This window comes from Typopeltis vanoorti, chromosome 10 (assembly GCF_054136105.1).
Source record: "Typopeltis vanoorti isolate ZY-2024b chromosome 10, IOZ_Tvanoo_1.0, whole genome shotgun sequence".
Taxonomy (NCBI): Eukaryota; Metazoa; Arthropoda; class Arachnida; order Uropygi; family Thelyphonidae; genus Typopeltis; species Typopeltis vanoorti.
In genome coordinates this window covers 86,476,528-86,490,051 of record NC_143558.1, presented here as the reverse complement: position 1 = coordinate 86,490,051, position 13,524 = coordinate 86,476,528, and the positions used below count along the sequence as shown (strand labels likewise).

The window sequence follows — 13,524 nt, the reverse complement described above, 5'->3', positions numbered from 1 at the left end:
GGTGGAAGAAGATAGTGAAGGAGGCATCAGACACCAATGGGCAGTGAGCCCATGGTTAGTGATGATGATGCTTGTTAATTTACTGGTAGTAATTTCTTAGATTAAGAAATATCTTGGTGGGAGCCTTTGGATCATCATCGATTGAGGTGGTTAAAGATCCTTATATTGTTGGAGGCCTGGACTCCAGCCTTCTTTTTTATCTCATAGATTTGTTTATAACATACCAAATAAGTTTCATCTTCTCCTTGTAGTTTTAAGAAGCATGCAGAATTTGGATTCATCCCAGATACAGTTTCATGAAATACAGTTATTAGTTCACTTAGAAATGAAACAAAGTGGTTCTTCTTGCTTGTGGAGTCCCAGACTGACTGGTTTGTAATATTTTGCTGCTTCAAACTTCGTTATATCTTAACTCTTAATTTGTTAATTCCTTACCATAGTGGTTCAAGTAACTCCTCTCCATTTGCAGAGTTTAGACATTTTTTTGCCTTAATAAATATGGTAGAATGTCTAAAAATCTCTGAATATATTTCTCTCTCTTTCCGATACCAAACCTTGGGTAAATGTTTTTCACATATAATAATAAGCTTTGAAGTTGGATATATCTCCTTGATCCAGTCTATGGATCAAGGAAGTCATGTTTGGTAGCAGAAGTAACTTTTACATCTGGATGAAAATAATCCAAATAATCTTTAGGATGGCATGGCACATTATCCAGAATAAGCAATGTACGTATTCTTCACAGACACACAGGAATTGTGATTCTTGCTTTCTATTTGCTAATTCACATAAAGTGCAACCTTAATGATCCCCTTAAATGCAGGTGGATTCTCAGAATAATAAACGAGGGAAGAGTTTCAGCTTGTCACTCAAAACATTGCATTAATCTGTCTCATGCTTTAAAACTTGGTACTGTTTTTTCTGCTCTGGAATTTTAAGTGCATTCTGGCTTTGGTTTATTCTATTTAAAAAATAATAAAAAAATGTATATTTTAAAAATTAGAATTTTTGAAATACACATTTTTTTTTTCACTCAGTCCTCTTTCTGAATAACTTCTTTTATCCTAATTATAAACTCATCAGCTGTTTCCATGTCGCCACTTGCAACTTCACCAATCGCTTTAATGCTGTGAAAATGCTCACATTTTTTCATCATTCATCTTCCTTATACCCTCTTTTACCTTGCGGTGTCGAGGGATAGTTTTTTCTTTCACATTGTTATAACGACACATTGCCTTTGCTTAAATTCTCATTAGGCCTTAAAGAACACTCCTTTGTATCTCTTCTCCAGATCCATCCACATAACCACTGCATAAAAGTTTTTTTTTTTTTTTTAATGGCAGTTTGGCAGCTTTTAGAGGTGAAACTCTAGACTCAAATATACAAACATTATTCAGGGGGGGGGGATGAAAGTATGAATTGCCTTAGTATATAAGTAGCCTAGTTGTGAAGAAATGTCCCATTCAAACTTTGTTTGCTTACACTTTTAAAGGATTAAACCAGAATAGTTTCTTGTCATTTTTAATTTAATATATATAACCAAGTGAAAAAACTCTCTACAACTTGCTTTAATCCAGAGTATTTTAATAATAGAGTGTGATGCCTTGGCATTACTTGTATTTGGGATATATATATAAATTCTGCATTACTTCAACTTTGGTATCTCTTCTGGGACTGGCTCCTACTGATGATACCTCAGAAGGATTGGCAAGATAGTACTTTAGTTTTCCTTTACTTTGCCTCACCATGTAGTCCTGTTGTATGCTTTTCTGGAGGCTTCAACTCTCTAAAGATCAGTCACTCCACACACACACACACCTTCCATCCATCTCATTGATGGTCTACCCCTTCCATCGTTTCAGTGTGTCCAAAATATTTTAACTTTCTTCTGTCAATAGCTTTAAAGAGCCTTAAAGTTCTGCTGATCTTTTCTAAAACCCATTCATTTGTATGCCTTTCAGTATATGATATACTCAACAGCTTTCTATAACACCACATCTCAAAAGCAGCTATTATTTTCTTATCTGACTTCTTTAGATTCCAAGTCTCACATCCATAAGTCGCTGTTGGAAAAACAACTGCATCACAAATCCTCAACTTTGTTCCCATGGAGATAGATCCATCATTCCAGATTTTAGACAAGTCTCTAACTGTTGTTTTAGCCATTCCTAACCTTTTTTCTGATGTCTTCTGAACAGCAATTTTTCACATTAATAATGGATCCCAGGTACTCAAACTTGCTGATTTCCTCAATTCTTTTTCCATTAAGGTAAACTTGTTTCTCAACAGCTTCCCTGTTTGTATTTCCTTTGAGAACCATAATCTTTGTCTTGCTAGGATTTAGTTGAAATTCTCAGTTATTACTGATCTTGTTAACTTGTCAAGAATTTGTCCTAGTTCTTCCTTGTCATTACAGAGGAGTATGATATTATCAGCATACCTCAAATTACTGATCAATCTACCTCCTATCCTAATTCCTGTCTTGAGCTTATCCAATGCTTCATACATAATGTCCTCTGCATATATACTAAACAGATGAGAAAGTAAACATCATTGCCTAACTCCCTTTCTAACTTGAAACCACTCGCTTAATCTGACACCTGTTCTTACTGTAGCTTATTGCTCCCTGTACATGTTGGCTATCAACCTGATAGTGTGTTGAGGAAAACCCATTCTTTTTATTACTTCGCACAGTTTCAAGTGCTGAACACATTCAAAAGCTTTAGAGTAGTCTAAGAATTTTGATCAACCACCTTAATCTTAACAATAATGGTGGCATAAAAATCCCAAGTATTTGGATGACACACATTTACCCTAATTAAGTTCTTCAGGTTGTCCAGAAAACCCTGACTTTATGACTCTAAGCAATATTTTCAGTGCTTATTGGCCACCGTCATACTGTTTTGTTCTCATTTATACGTGTGCTTATGTGAGTAATTTTGTGAGAGCATGTTGCTCTCTAGCATAATTTATTTTTTTGTAACCAAATGGATAATAATAACAGGACTCTAGTGATGATCTAGTAAAGTTTTTTTCCCCACCGGAGGTCAGGCCAGTAGTTTTAACAGTTGACCAAATCAATGTAACCTTAGCATACCATGTAGATTATAGTGTAGCTTGTTTCTTTGTATGCGTGTGTATACTCCAGATGATGACCTTAATGTGAAGGTTGAAATTTCGAGTTATTATTTTGTTTTATTAAACTGGAGTTTTTAATTTAACACTGGTTGTTTCCATAATTTTTATAATGAATTTTGATCACCATGTAACCATGAAGGAAACTGTTTTGTGTACTGGTAGTTTAGTGTTTTGACTAGTTTTTCTCGTATTCTTATAAGGTTATTCACATTACTCTCCACCATACCATACCATGTTTACTTTTCTACTTATTCCATATTTAATTTATCATCTTTAATATTTGTGTCTGAATGATGAAATATTTTACTTGTTCTTAGTCTACCACTGAGAATGCAGTTTTCCACATTCTTACATGATTTCATAGTTTATTTTATTGCTGATTTTCATGAAGAATTCTTGAATTCCATTTAATTCTTGTAAAAGTATAATATTGTCTGGATAAAGTAAAGAACCAAGTTTAATATTTTTAGATTTGTTTAATATTTAATGTTTCTTACCTAACAGTCTTTATTTCACATTAGGATCTTAGTCTTACTATCTTACCACCTTCTTCAGTTCTAACTGCTGACTTATAACTTCAGCATTGACTGGTTTCTCTGTGACATAGTTTATCCCATACAATCGTAACATGTAAAACTTAAATACAGATTCCTAGAATGTTTTTTTACCAAATCCATTTAATCACTTCAGACATCCTGACTTCAGTTTTTGTTATCTTTGATTCCCTGTACTGTAGTCTTTCCATTTCTAAGCTCTTTAAAAGCCTCCAGAACATGTTGCTACATTATTTATATGAAATTTATCTTCTACAGTGTTACCTAAGTCTTCCTATGACTTCTGTTTACCTATTTTCGCATGTATCTTTACATTTTTCTCTTTATTTTTGAAATCTTACATTTTTTACATTTTAGTCCACCATGGACTTAAAATTTTTCTATCCATACAAATGGCATCATTATATGCCTCCTTGGCATTAATCTATTGATGCTTTCTTTAGATCAGAGTTTCGCAAACTGTGCTCCATGGAACACCAGTGTTCCACGAGAAGTTCTCCTGGAAGTTGTAATTTTAGTTTTCTAAGCATTTTTCATAAATAAATATTTTATAGTGGAAATATTCTGAGGAGAATAATATTCATGAATATATTGAAAAGCTCAGACCCAGAACGCCTAATAATATCTGTGTAGCAAATGTTAGTGACCAAGCGTGTATTTTTAAATGTGGAAGTATTCATGAATTATCGTTAATTTTCACACATCGAAACCTTTCAACATTTGGGAAAGGGAATACCGCTGTTTATGACCGGTCATAAAAATTGCCTGCAAGCGGATTATAAGAATGGACGGCATATCCTCTGTTCTTAAAACTGAAGGAAGTGACATCTGTGTAGCAAATGTCAGTGACCAAGCAGCATATTTTTAAACATGGAAATATTCATGAATTTTCGGTAATTTTCACAGATCGTAACCTTTCAACATTTGAGAAAGGGAATACTGCTGTTTATGACCGGTCATAAAAATTGCCTGCAAGCGGATTATAATAATGGGCGGCGTATCCTCTGTTCTCAAAACTGAAGGAAATGACATCTGTGTAGCAAATGTCAGTGACCAAGCGGATTTTTTAAACATTGAGAATTATTCATGAATTATCGTTAATTTTCACACATCGAAATCTTTCAACAATCAAGAAAGAGAATATCGCTGTTTATGACCGATCATAAAAATTACCTGCAAGCTGATTACAACAATGGGCAGCGTATCCTCTGTTCTCAAAACTGAAAGAAATAACATCTGTGTTGCAAATGTTAGTGAAATGTTAGTCAGCAAGGAAGTATAAAGAAATTTTTTTTACTAAAATTGAAGATGAAGGTAGTCTGTATCCGTTTCTCAAATCTAGTAATACTGAATACGTTCCTCGCAAGTTCGTATTGTAGGGTGAAAGTTTCGAAACCGTAGTGCCGTGATTTTTTAAAAGTAACAGGCCTGCAAATTTAAATTTTAATATGAATAAGAGACAAGGGACTTTTGTTACACCCCAATAACTTAAGAATGTGAAAATTTCAGTTATCATGATGTAACAAGAGAAGAAATAAAAACTCTGTATAGATAACTAAGTAAGCAAGCATGTTCCTAAGCAGATATCGTTAAGAGCCTTTGAAAGTAACAAATACAAAAAGTTAAAAGAGAGAAAAATATGCTTGCATCCAAGTGAAAAATATAGCTGAAATTGTTTGTTGAACTAAAAAAAAAAAGGGGGAATTTTATTAGTTGTGATATGATAAAATAAGGTTAAGTAAAGCAAAGAAGATTAGTCATAGGATTTTCTATGTGAGAGGCTAATTTTTTACACTTGAAATAAGAGATTAAAGATTCGAGTTAATTCTTAGAAAATATTGGAAAGGGGATTAATTTAGTATAGATGACATAGAGGTTAGCTTAAACAAAAACTAAAGCTCAAGGTCATAATTCCCAAATTGAGACTTCGTCACGTGTCAATTGCATGCACACGGACCGCATGATGTTTTGGCAGAAAAACGACACTCTAATTGGTCAGTGAAATCGACTCCAGTAAGGGGGGAAGAAAAGAAATTGAAGAAGGTGCCAGTAGGGGTCATCATATAAAAGGTTAGGAAACCCCCACATGGCTGTTTTTTTTTTCTTCAGACTTTTCTTCACGAGTCTTGGTATAGGTCTCGCACGGTTTTCCTGAGCGATGGGTTAGGCGTTATCTCCGTCCAACACAATAAGGAAACAAAGTGTGCTGGATTTTGATTCAGTGTTCCTATTGTAAGAAATGAGGGACGCCGTTTAGTTAAAAAGAAAGAAGATAATGTCAGTGTGTTTCATCATCCAGTGATTGTAACGAGAGAAGGAAAAATCTATAAAGAAGTCAGTGCCCACGTGGTGAGTTTCACAGCCATAGAATAGATGATGCTATGTATGTCCTTAATTGAAGCATGTAAGGTAAAGATTGTGAAAGCCCATCTTAGTGCCAAAGGAACTTAGGAGTGTTAAGTTATAGAAGAGTTCGTCCTAGGAAGGTACAATTGGAAAAAGGTAGAGACCAGTGTAGAAGACCCAAGTCAAAAGGTACCGTAAAAAAGTCGTGTCAATTCAAATCATATGTAACTATAATCATTGCTCAATTACTGAACAGTTGAAGGGATTAATGAGAATTATAATAGGACTTTAGTACATATCAGACTAGAATGAAATTGAGCTTGTTACTATACATTAATAAGTATTCATGTGCCTAGAGATTTATGCATGTACATTGTATTTTAATTAAGAGAGTTTTAAAGGTCAGAAGTGTGTATTAGCTCAGCGAAAGGATAAATTTAATCCATATTGTCTTAAAAAGAAAATTAGAGTAACTGAATATATCTGTCCTAAAAAATACAGAATTATAGCGTGATCAGATCAGTAAGGGGTTAGACAAAAAAGGTCAACTAGTTCTAGAATTATATATGTTTGTATGTATAGAATCTGTTATGGCGATATGATCACAATTCTTATATAGGATCTTAACCTAATTCTTGTGTTTAGCTAGTGTTAATTTGTATTATATATTCTTAGTATTGAATTGAGTTTTATTTGATAAAGAATGAATTGTATCATGTTTAAGAGTTCAATAAACTTTTGTTCCTTGAAAATACAGTTATCTGAGATTGCCGCTCAATGCACCGCTTGTAACAACGTACGAACCTAATGATGTGCGGGGGGAGGGGAGGGGGATTTTTGTTAAGTTATGAGATAAAGGTCACGACTGCATATTAGTTTCACACTCAGACATATTTTGGCAATTGCTCCTTGTTTTTGAATTTTATATCTTAAACTAAATGTCCTGAAAGGTGCAGTGTAAAATAAATATTTAGGGACACTAAGGGGAGAAGAAGCTTGAATATTTGTGTTTGGGTGATATCTCGTATATAGATAACAAGTGACATTATGATGGCTCATAATGTCACTTTTTTTTTTTCATGTGTGAGGATAGTTGAAAGCCTGATAATCGTAAATTGGGACACGACACTTTGTTTAATTTTGGTGTTAAGAAATCTCTTATTGAAGATGTTTTTGACATAACAGATAGTGAGTCATCCACCACTAGCCTACAAAGCGATTTCCAGGATGTACAAAAGGAGGGGAAAACTACCAGTACACGGGAGAAAAAGTCTGCATTCACTCATACACTAGTGGCCAAAATTGTGGAAACCTTTTGGAAAAAGTGTATTTTTGAGATTTGATGGCTCATAACGTTACTTTTTTTTTTTTTTTTTTGGTGTAATACCATAAAATTATATATCAATGGAAAGGTAATTTAATCAAGAATGTAATGCAACATAGTTTGTTAAATTATCTGTATTCTATGAAAAGATATAGACAAATAACCAGAAAAAAGAAGCACATCTTGCTTAGGTTGATATGAAGTATCTTTCTTTCATTTGAATATAGCCAATGAGCATGAGTGTTTAGCGAGCCAATCAGGTATCATCTTGTTTTCTCAATGAGCCAATAAGGTCACAGTAGGATTCAGCTGTTGATGTCATGTATTGGAGCTGAGAGGAGGACATTTGTCCATGTGTTTTGTGATTGCTATCAAGTTGGTTGTTTGTTTGCTTTTTGTATGTGTTCTGTCATTTTAGTGAGCTTGTAAAACATAATAAAATTAAAGAAATGGCGCAAAGAGTTGACTGGTCACCCAGAAAGCGATGTAAAATAGTACTATTAAGTTAACAAGGCTACAGTTATTAAGAAATTAGAAGAAAAATTGGTGGAAACTTAACCACAGGTGGCATTTCTAAATTTTTGAAGAGGTATAAGGAGATTCGGTCACTACAAAATCAGATTGTTTTTGTAGTGATGATAAAAGAATTGAGAAACGAATATCATCTGGGTGTATACAAGATGAAATGGCGCAATACAATGTGAAGTTGAGTGCAAGGATTGTTTGGTGCAGACTGCAGGAATTTGGTCCAAATGCTAGAATTACACGAAAAAAGCCATTTTTATCTCTCAAACAAAGGTTGAAAAGATTAAACTGGGCTAAAACCCATGTTAACTGGACAGCAGAACAATGGGACAGTGTTATTTGGAGTGATGAGACCAAAATCTCCCTGTTTGATAGTGGTTGCATAAAATACGTAAGGAGAAGAATTGGAGAAGATTTGCATCCTGATTGCATTACACCTACCGTGAAACACCCACTTAGTGTTATGATCTGGGGTTTGTATGACATCGAAAGGTGTGGGCAGAATTTGCGTCATTAATGGGAATATAAATGCCCCAAAATACATAAATGAAATACTTGAGCCCAAACTGAAGCCTTCCGCACGTGGTCTTTTCCAAGATAATTAGCATTTATATTTCAACAAGATTCAGCTCCATGTCATGTTGCTGCTGTGTGCAAAAAGTGGTTTCAAGATAACCATATTCCACTGCTGGAATGGCCTGGGAATAGCCCAGACCTTAACCCAATCGAAAATCTATGGAACCGACTAAAGAAACTTGTTAGTCAGAAGCAACCCACCAATAAAACCCAATTAATAGAAGCAGTTATTCAATATTTCAATAATTCAATCTTGGTTTCACATTATAACAGCTGCAGAACTAAAAAACTTGGTTCACTCCATGAGAAGGTGTTGTAAGGCCGTAATTAATGCTAATGGGTACTCAACTAAGTATTAACTCACATTAGAATTTTTGTATGTCTCATTTTTTCTGTTTCACTTTTCTTCTTTATAACCGCTGTTCTAATAAAAATTCCTTCATAAAAGTTATTGCATTACATTCTTGATTAAATTATCTTTCCATTGATATATAATTTTATGGTATTACTCTAAAAAAAAGTTTTGTTATAAGCCATCAAACCACAGAAATACACTTTTTCTGTGGTTTTTTTCAAAGGGTTTCCACAATTTCGGCCACTAGTGTAAGTACTTATAATAATATTATAAATTTTTGGTGATCAGAATGGGATATGTCAATGAAAATCAGCATAAATTAATTTAATGTTTATGTTTAATTAATTATTAATTAATACATTACAAAATAACCAAGGTATTCCGTGAAAATTTCAGGATTTGTAAAGTGTTCTGTCATAGGAAAAGTTTGGGAAACACTGCTTTAGATTTTGTAACTTGACCTTTTAAGGTTTTTGGTTCTTGTTTTGTAACTTATTTTTGCTCCAATAATATTTGTATATATCTGTATGTATATATACATATATAATATGTGTGTAATTCACTTCTGAAAGTTGCCCAACTTAGACTTTTTTTAACTTTGTTTCTTTTCAATATATGATTCATTTTTATTTGTGCAAAACTAAATGATAACTTTCCATTTCAAATCCCCCTGTATGCTCTATCCTGAGTAATCATGATATCATCAACATTAATATACTCGATAAAACTTTTATTTCTTGAATCTTCTTTCCAAATAAGTTTGTTCACATCATTATGTTGGAACATGGTATTAGTAATGACTAACCCAATATCCTAAGCAGAAACCTATCTAGTACTTACATTATTTTTAATCTTTGCACTTTCCATCTGGTATTCATTTCTTACTTTCTGGTGATTTGAAAAATTGATTATTCAAATAATAAGCCATAAGGCTATGTTACCGGCGACACAAGTTAAGTTAAAGGGAGATGGTAAATCCCGTTTTATTTTATATCCGGGTACGAAACTCGGATCGAAATCCATCGAATCCATAGTTTCATGCCGAAAAAACTATCGGCAAGCCCAAGTGTAAGTGATCACTTGGGTAGTACAACACCAGGGCAACTCCAAACAAAGGTGGAGCAAGCTCCGTCACTAACCTTAATATTCTCTCTCATAATGTAAAACAGCTCCTAAGAGATGTATATATACTGTTTTACATTATGAGAAGAGGTCACTACCCAGACCAGTTTCAACCTTTTTGAGGTCTCATCGGTGAGTAGGTAGACCTAGAATATCAAGGTTTTAAGTGAACCGAGCTTACATACATATACCTCTACTATAATAAGCCAAAAGGCCATTTTACCGGCAACACAAATTAAGTTAAAGGGAGATGGTAAATCCCGTTTTATTTTATAGCCGGGTACGAAACTCGGGTCGAAATCCATAGAGTTTCATGCTGAAAAAACTATCGGCGAGCCCAAGTGTAAGTGATCACTTGGGTAGTACAACACCAGGGCAACTCCAAGCAAAGGTGGAGCAAGCTCCGTCACTAACCTTAATATTCTCTCATAATGTAAAACACAGCTCCTAAGAGATGTATATATGGATTCAATGGATTTCGATCCGAGTTTCATACCCGGCTATAAAATAAAACGGGATTTACCATCTATCTCCCTTTAACTTAACTTGTGTCGCTGGTAAAATAGCCTTTCAGCTTATTATAGTAGTAATAACAATATAGGCGTACACCAATTCAGCAATTCTATAGTAGAGGTATATGTAAGCTCGGTTCACTTAAACCTTGATATTCCAGGTCTACCTACTCACTGATGAGACCTCAAAAAGGTTGAAACCGGTCTGGGTAGTGACCTCTTCTCATAATGTAAAACAGTATATATATATATATACATCTCTTAGGAGCTGTGTTTTACATTATGAGAGAATATTAAGGTTAGTGACGGAGCTTGCTCCACCTTTGCTTGGAGTTGCCCTGGTGTTGTACTACCCAAGTGATCACTTACACTTGGGCTCGCCGATAGTTTTTTAGAGGGAGATGGTAAACGGGATTTATCATCTCCCTTTAGCTTGGTTATTCAAATTTTGAATAATCAAAATTTGTTGATTTTTTCCCATAAATTACCCATAGTGGTGTGGATAAGCACACTGTTGCCAGTGGGCCATAACTTTTTTTTTTTACAATTTTCAGGTCTTTAATCAAAATTTTAATCTTAAATTATTCTGATATTATGGTCAGTTCTGGTATCACTTCTCTCTTCACCATTGCTCCTCTTAGTTACTTATCACTAATTAAAGAAATTAAAAGAAAGAAAACTCTCCACATCACAGATCTACAATTTTTGCCATCCATGCGTACTAAGAAGAGCACACGTGCTCTGACTGCAGTTGATTCACTTTCAGGCTACCCTTGTCAATTTTTTCATAGAGCACTTTGATAAATATCTTGATTCATCTGCTCTTAAAGTTTCTATCTGATTAAGATATTGAAGATGTGTTCTCTAGTTAGTGATATGGCCCAGACAACAACATTCAACACACATGCAATCTGATTTGCTCTAGGAAAAGGAAATAACCATACCAGGCCTATTTTAGAGAGTTTTGTCTTTTGGGTCACTCTCACCATCCCAACCCAACATGAAGAAATGAAACACACCATGAAGAGATGGTGTGTTTCAATTCCAAATTCATTACATTTTTCAAGTATTGGGTGTATATTAAAATCTGTCATTTGCAGATCTTCTTTGATGGATATCTTCTTCTACTAAAGCAATTGTTGGTATTGCTTCACCTGCTTCTAGATCTTCTGTCTGACTCATTTTATTCATCTCATCCAGCTGGTCAGATATATTAGTATTTAATAGTTCATCAAAATACTCTACCCATCTTTCTAGCATCCTTTCATTCTCACTCAGGATTATGCCCTTCTTATCCCTATATAACATCGTTCTAGGCTGGAAGGCTTCCTATCTTCTATTTAACATCTGATGGTATGTCTTACTTTCAGTTGTACTTCAGAAATGTTCTAGTTCTTTAATTTTGTCCTTGTTTCTTTTTTTCATTCTTATATTTAATTTCTCCCTTTCTGGCCATATACAATATTCTTCTACAGCTTTACATGGGATTGCTTCTCCACATTTGTCTATATGCCTCATTTTGTGCTAGTCACACGTTCACATTCCATGTTGAACCAGTGGTTATATTTAACTCTACCTACTTTTCCTAATACCATATATGCTGTTGTTGCTATGATATTCTTAAGTGTTTCCCAGACATCATTAACACTCACTATCAGTTAGAGTATAAAGGCTTTTTATTCATTTTTGTCGATATATCTGGCGTTGAATTCTGATTCCTTCAGTCTTGTATTATTAAACTTTCTAGCATGCGATCCATACATCTTCCTTGCATTTGAGATTCTGCTTCCAATCTTTAATATAATAGATAGATAGTGGTCAGAGTTTTCCTTTCTGTAGATTCTGACATCCATCAAGTTGGACAATTGTCTTGCATCTATTAAGAAATGATCAGTTTGGTTAAAGACATTTCCAGATCATTTTATGAATGTTTTTGTGATTAAACCTTGTACTGCCAACAACCATGTTTCTTGAAGAAGTGAACTTGGTCATTCTGTTCCCATTATCATTGGACTCATTATATAAGGTATTTCCCATTGTCTTCTTTGCCTATCTTAGCATTCAAATCATCTATAATTTTAATATCCCTTCTTGGGTATTCCTCATAGATTTTATCTAAATCATCATGAAAGAGATATTTTTCAGCATCATTCCTTTCTCAGGCAGAGCATGTGCACAGATAAAACGAATTCAGAAACATCCTTTGATTCATAATTGACACATTCTAGGTGATTTTGCCTTGAAGTCCATGATAAGATGTTTTATTCTCTTGTTTACAATGAAACCTGTTCCAAACTGGTGATCTTTCTTTTGGCAACTATAAAATACGTGCTTCTTCTTTTCTATGATTCTCTCTCCCCTGTCCATCTCATTTCTTGTATAGAAATGAGATGGGACAGGAGAGAGAATACAGGAGGGTCACTACCCATCCTGTTGTTTTTATTTTTATTGGAAGACCCATGGAGATACTGAGAGTTTTTATTGGAAGACCTATGGAGATACTGAGAGCTAAATCAGTGGAAGTCATATTTCCATATACAAAAATATTGTATCACCATATTATTAGAACACTCTGGATGAGAGAGAGTTGTATCTTTTTGTTGTTGTTTAGAGAATACATTATACTTAATAAATCATGTTCTTGTTTTTATTCTAATCCACACAAGAGCAAACAAAAGTTTTTACTTTAAGGAACTTCACAACTAAGTTATAAACAAGAATATATTTTCTTGTTTAATATAATTTATTTTTCACAGATTAAAGCAGCACATTATGTTGTTCCATTATAGGTTTGCAAATTTTATACCACCTATTGCAAAACATTGCTCAGGAAGAAGCAGCTGCTCAGAGTTTTTATCAGACATATTATACAGACATACTTCAACATCTGTTTTCAGTTGTGACTGATACCTCTCATACTGCAGGTAAGCTTTTCTGTAATTTCATAAAGTTATTTTTTTATTATAATTTTGATTTGATTTTTAAAATGTTTTCTGGTTATAATGTTATTTTTCTGTAGTTTTTTGGTCTGAACCAACTTCACTGCCTCCTCTTTCATTCCATATATGAGGA

The 13,524-nt window shown here is 34.0% G+C and overlaps 1 protein-coding gene across 1 annotated transcript in view; it reads left to right on the top strand.

The window, feature by feature from the left end:
• Positions 1 to 13,524, top strand: part of LOC150102567 (exportin-1-like) — a 448,940-nt gene that overhangs the window by 387,201 nt on the left and 48,215 nt on the right. Inside the window, exon 27 of the mRNA XM_090399503.1 lies at positions 13,242 to 13,376. Coding sequence (XP_090255629.1) covers positions 13,242 to 13,376 — 135 coding nt within the window. The remainder of the gene's footprint in view (positions 1 to 13,241; positions 13,377 to 13,524) is intronic.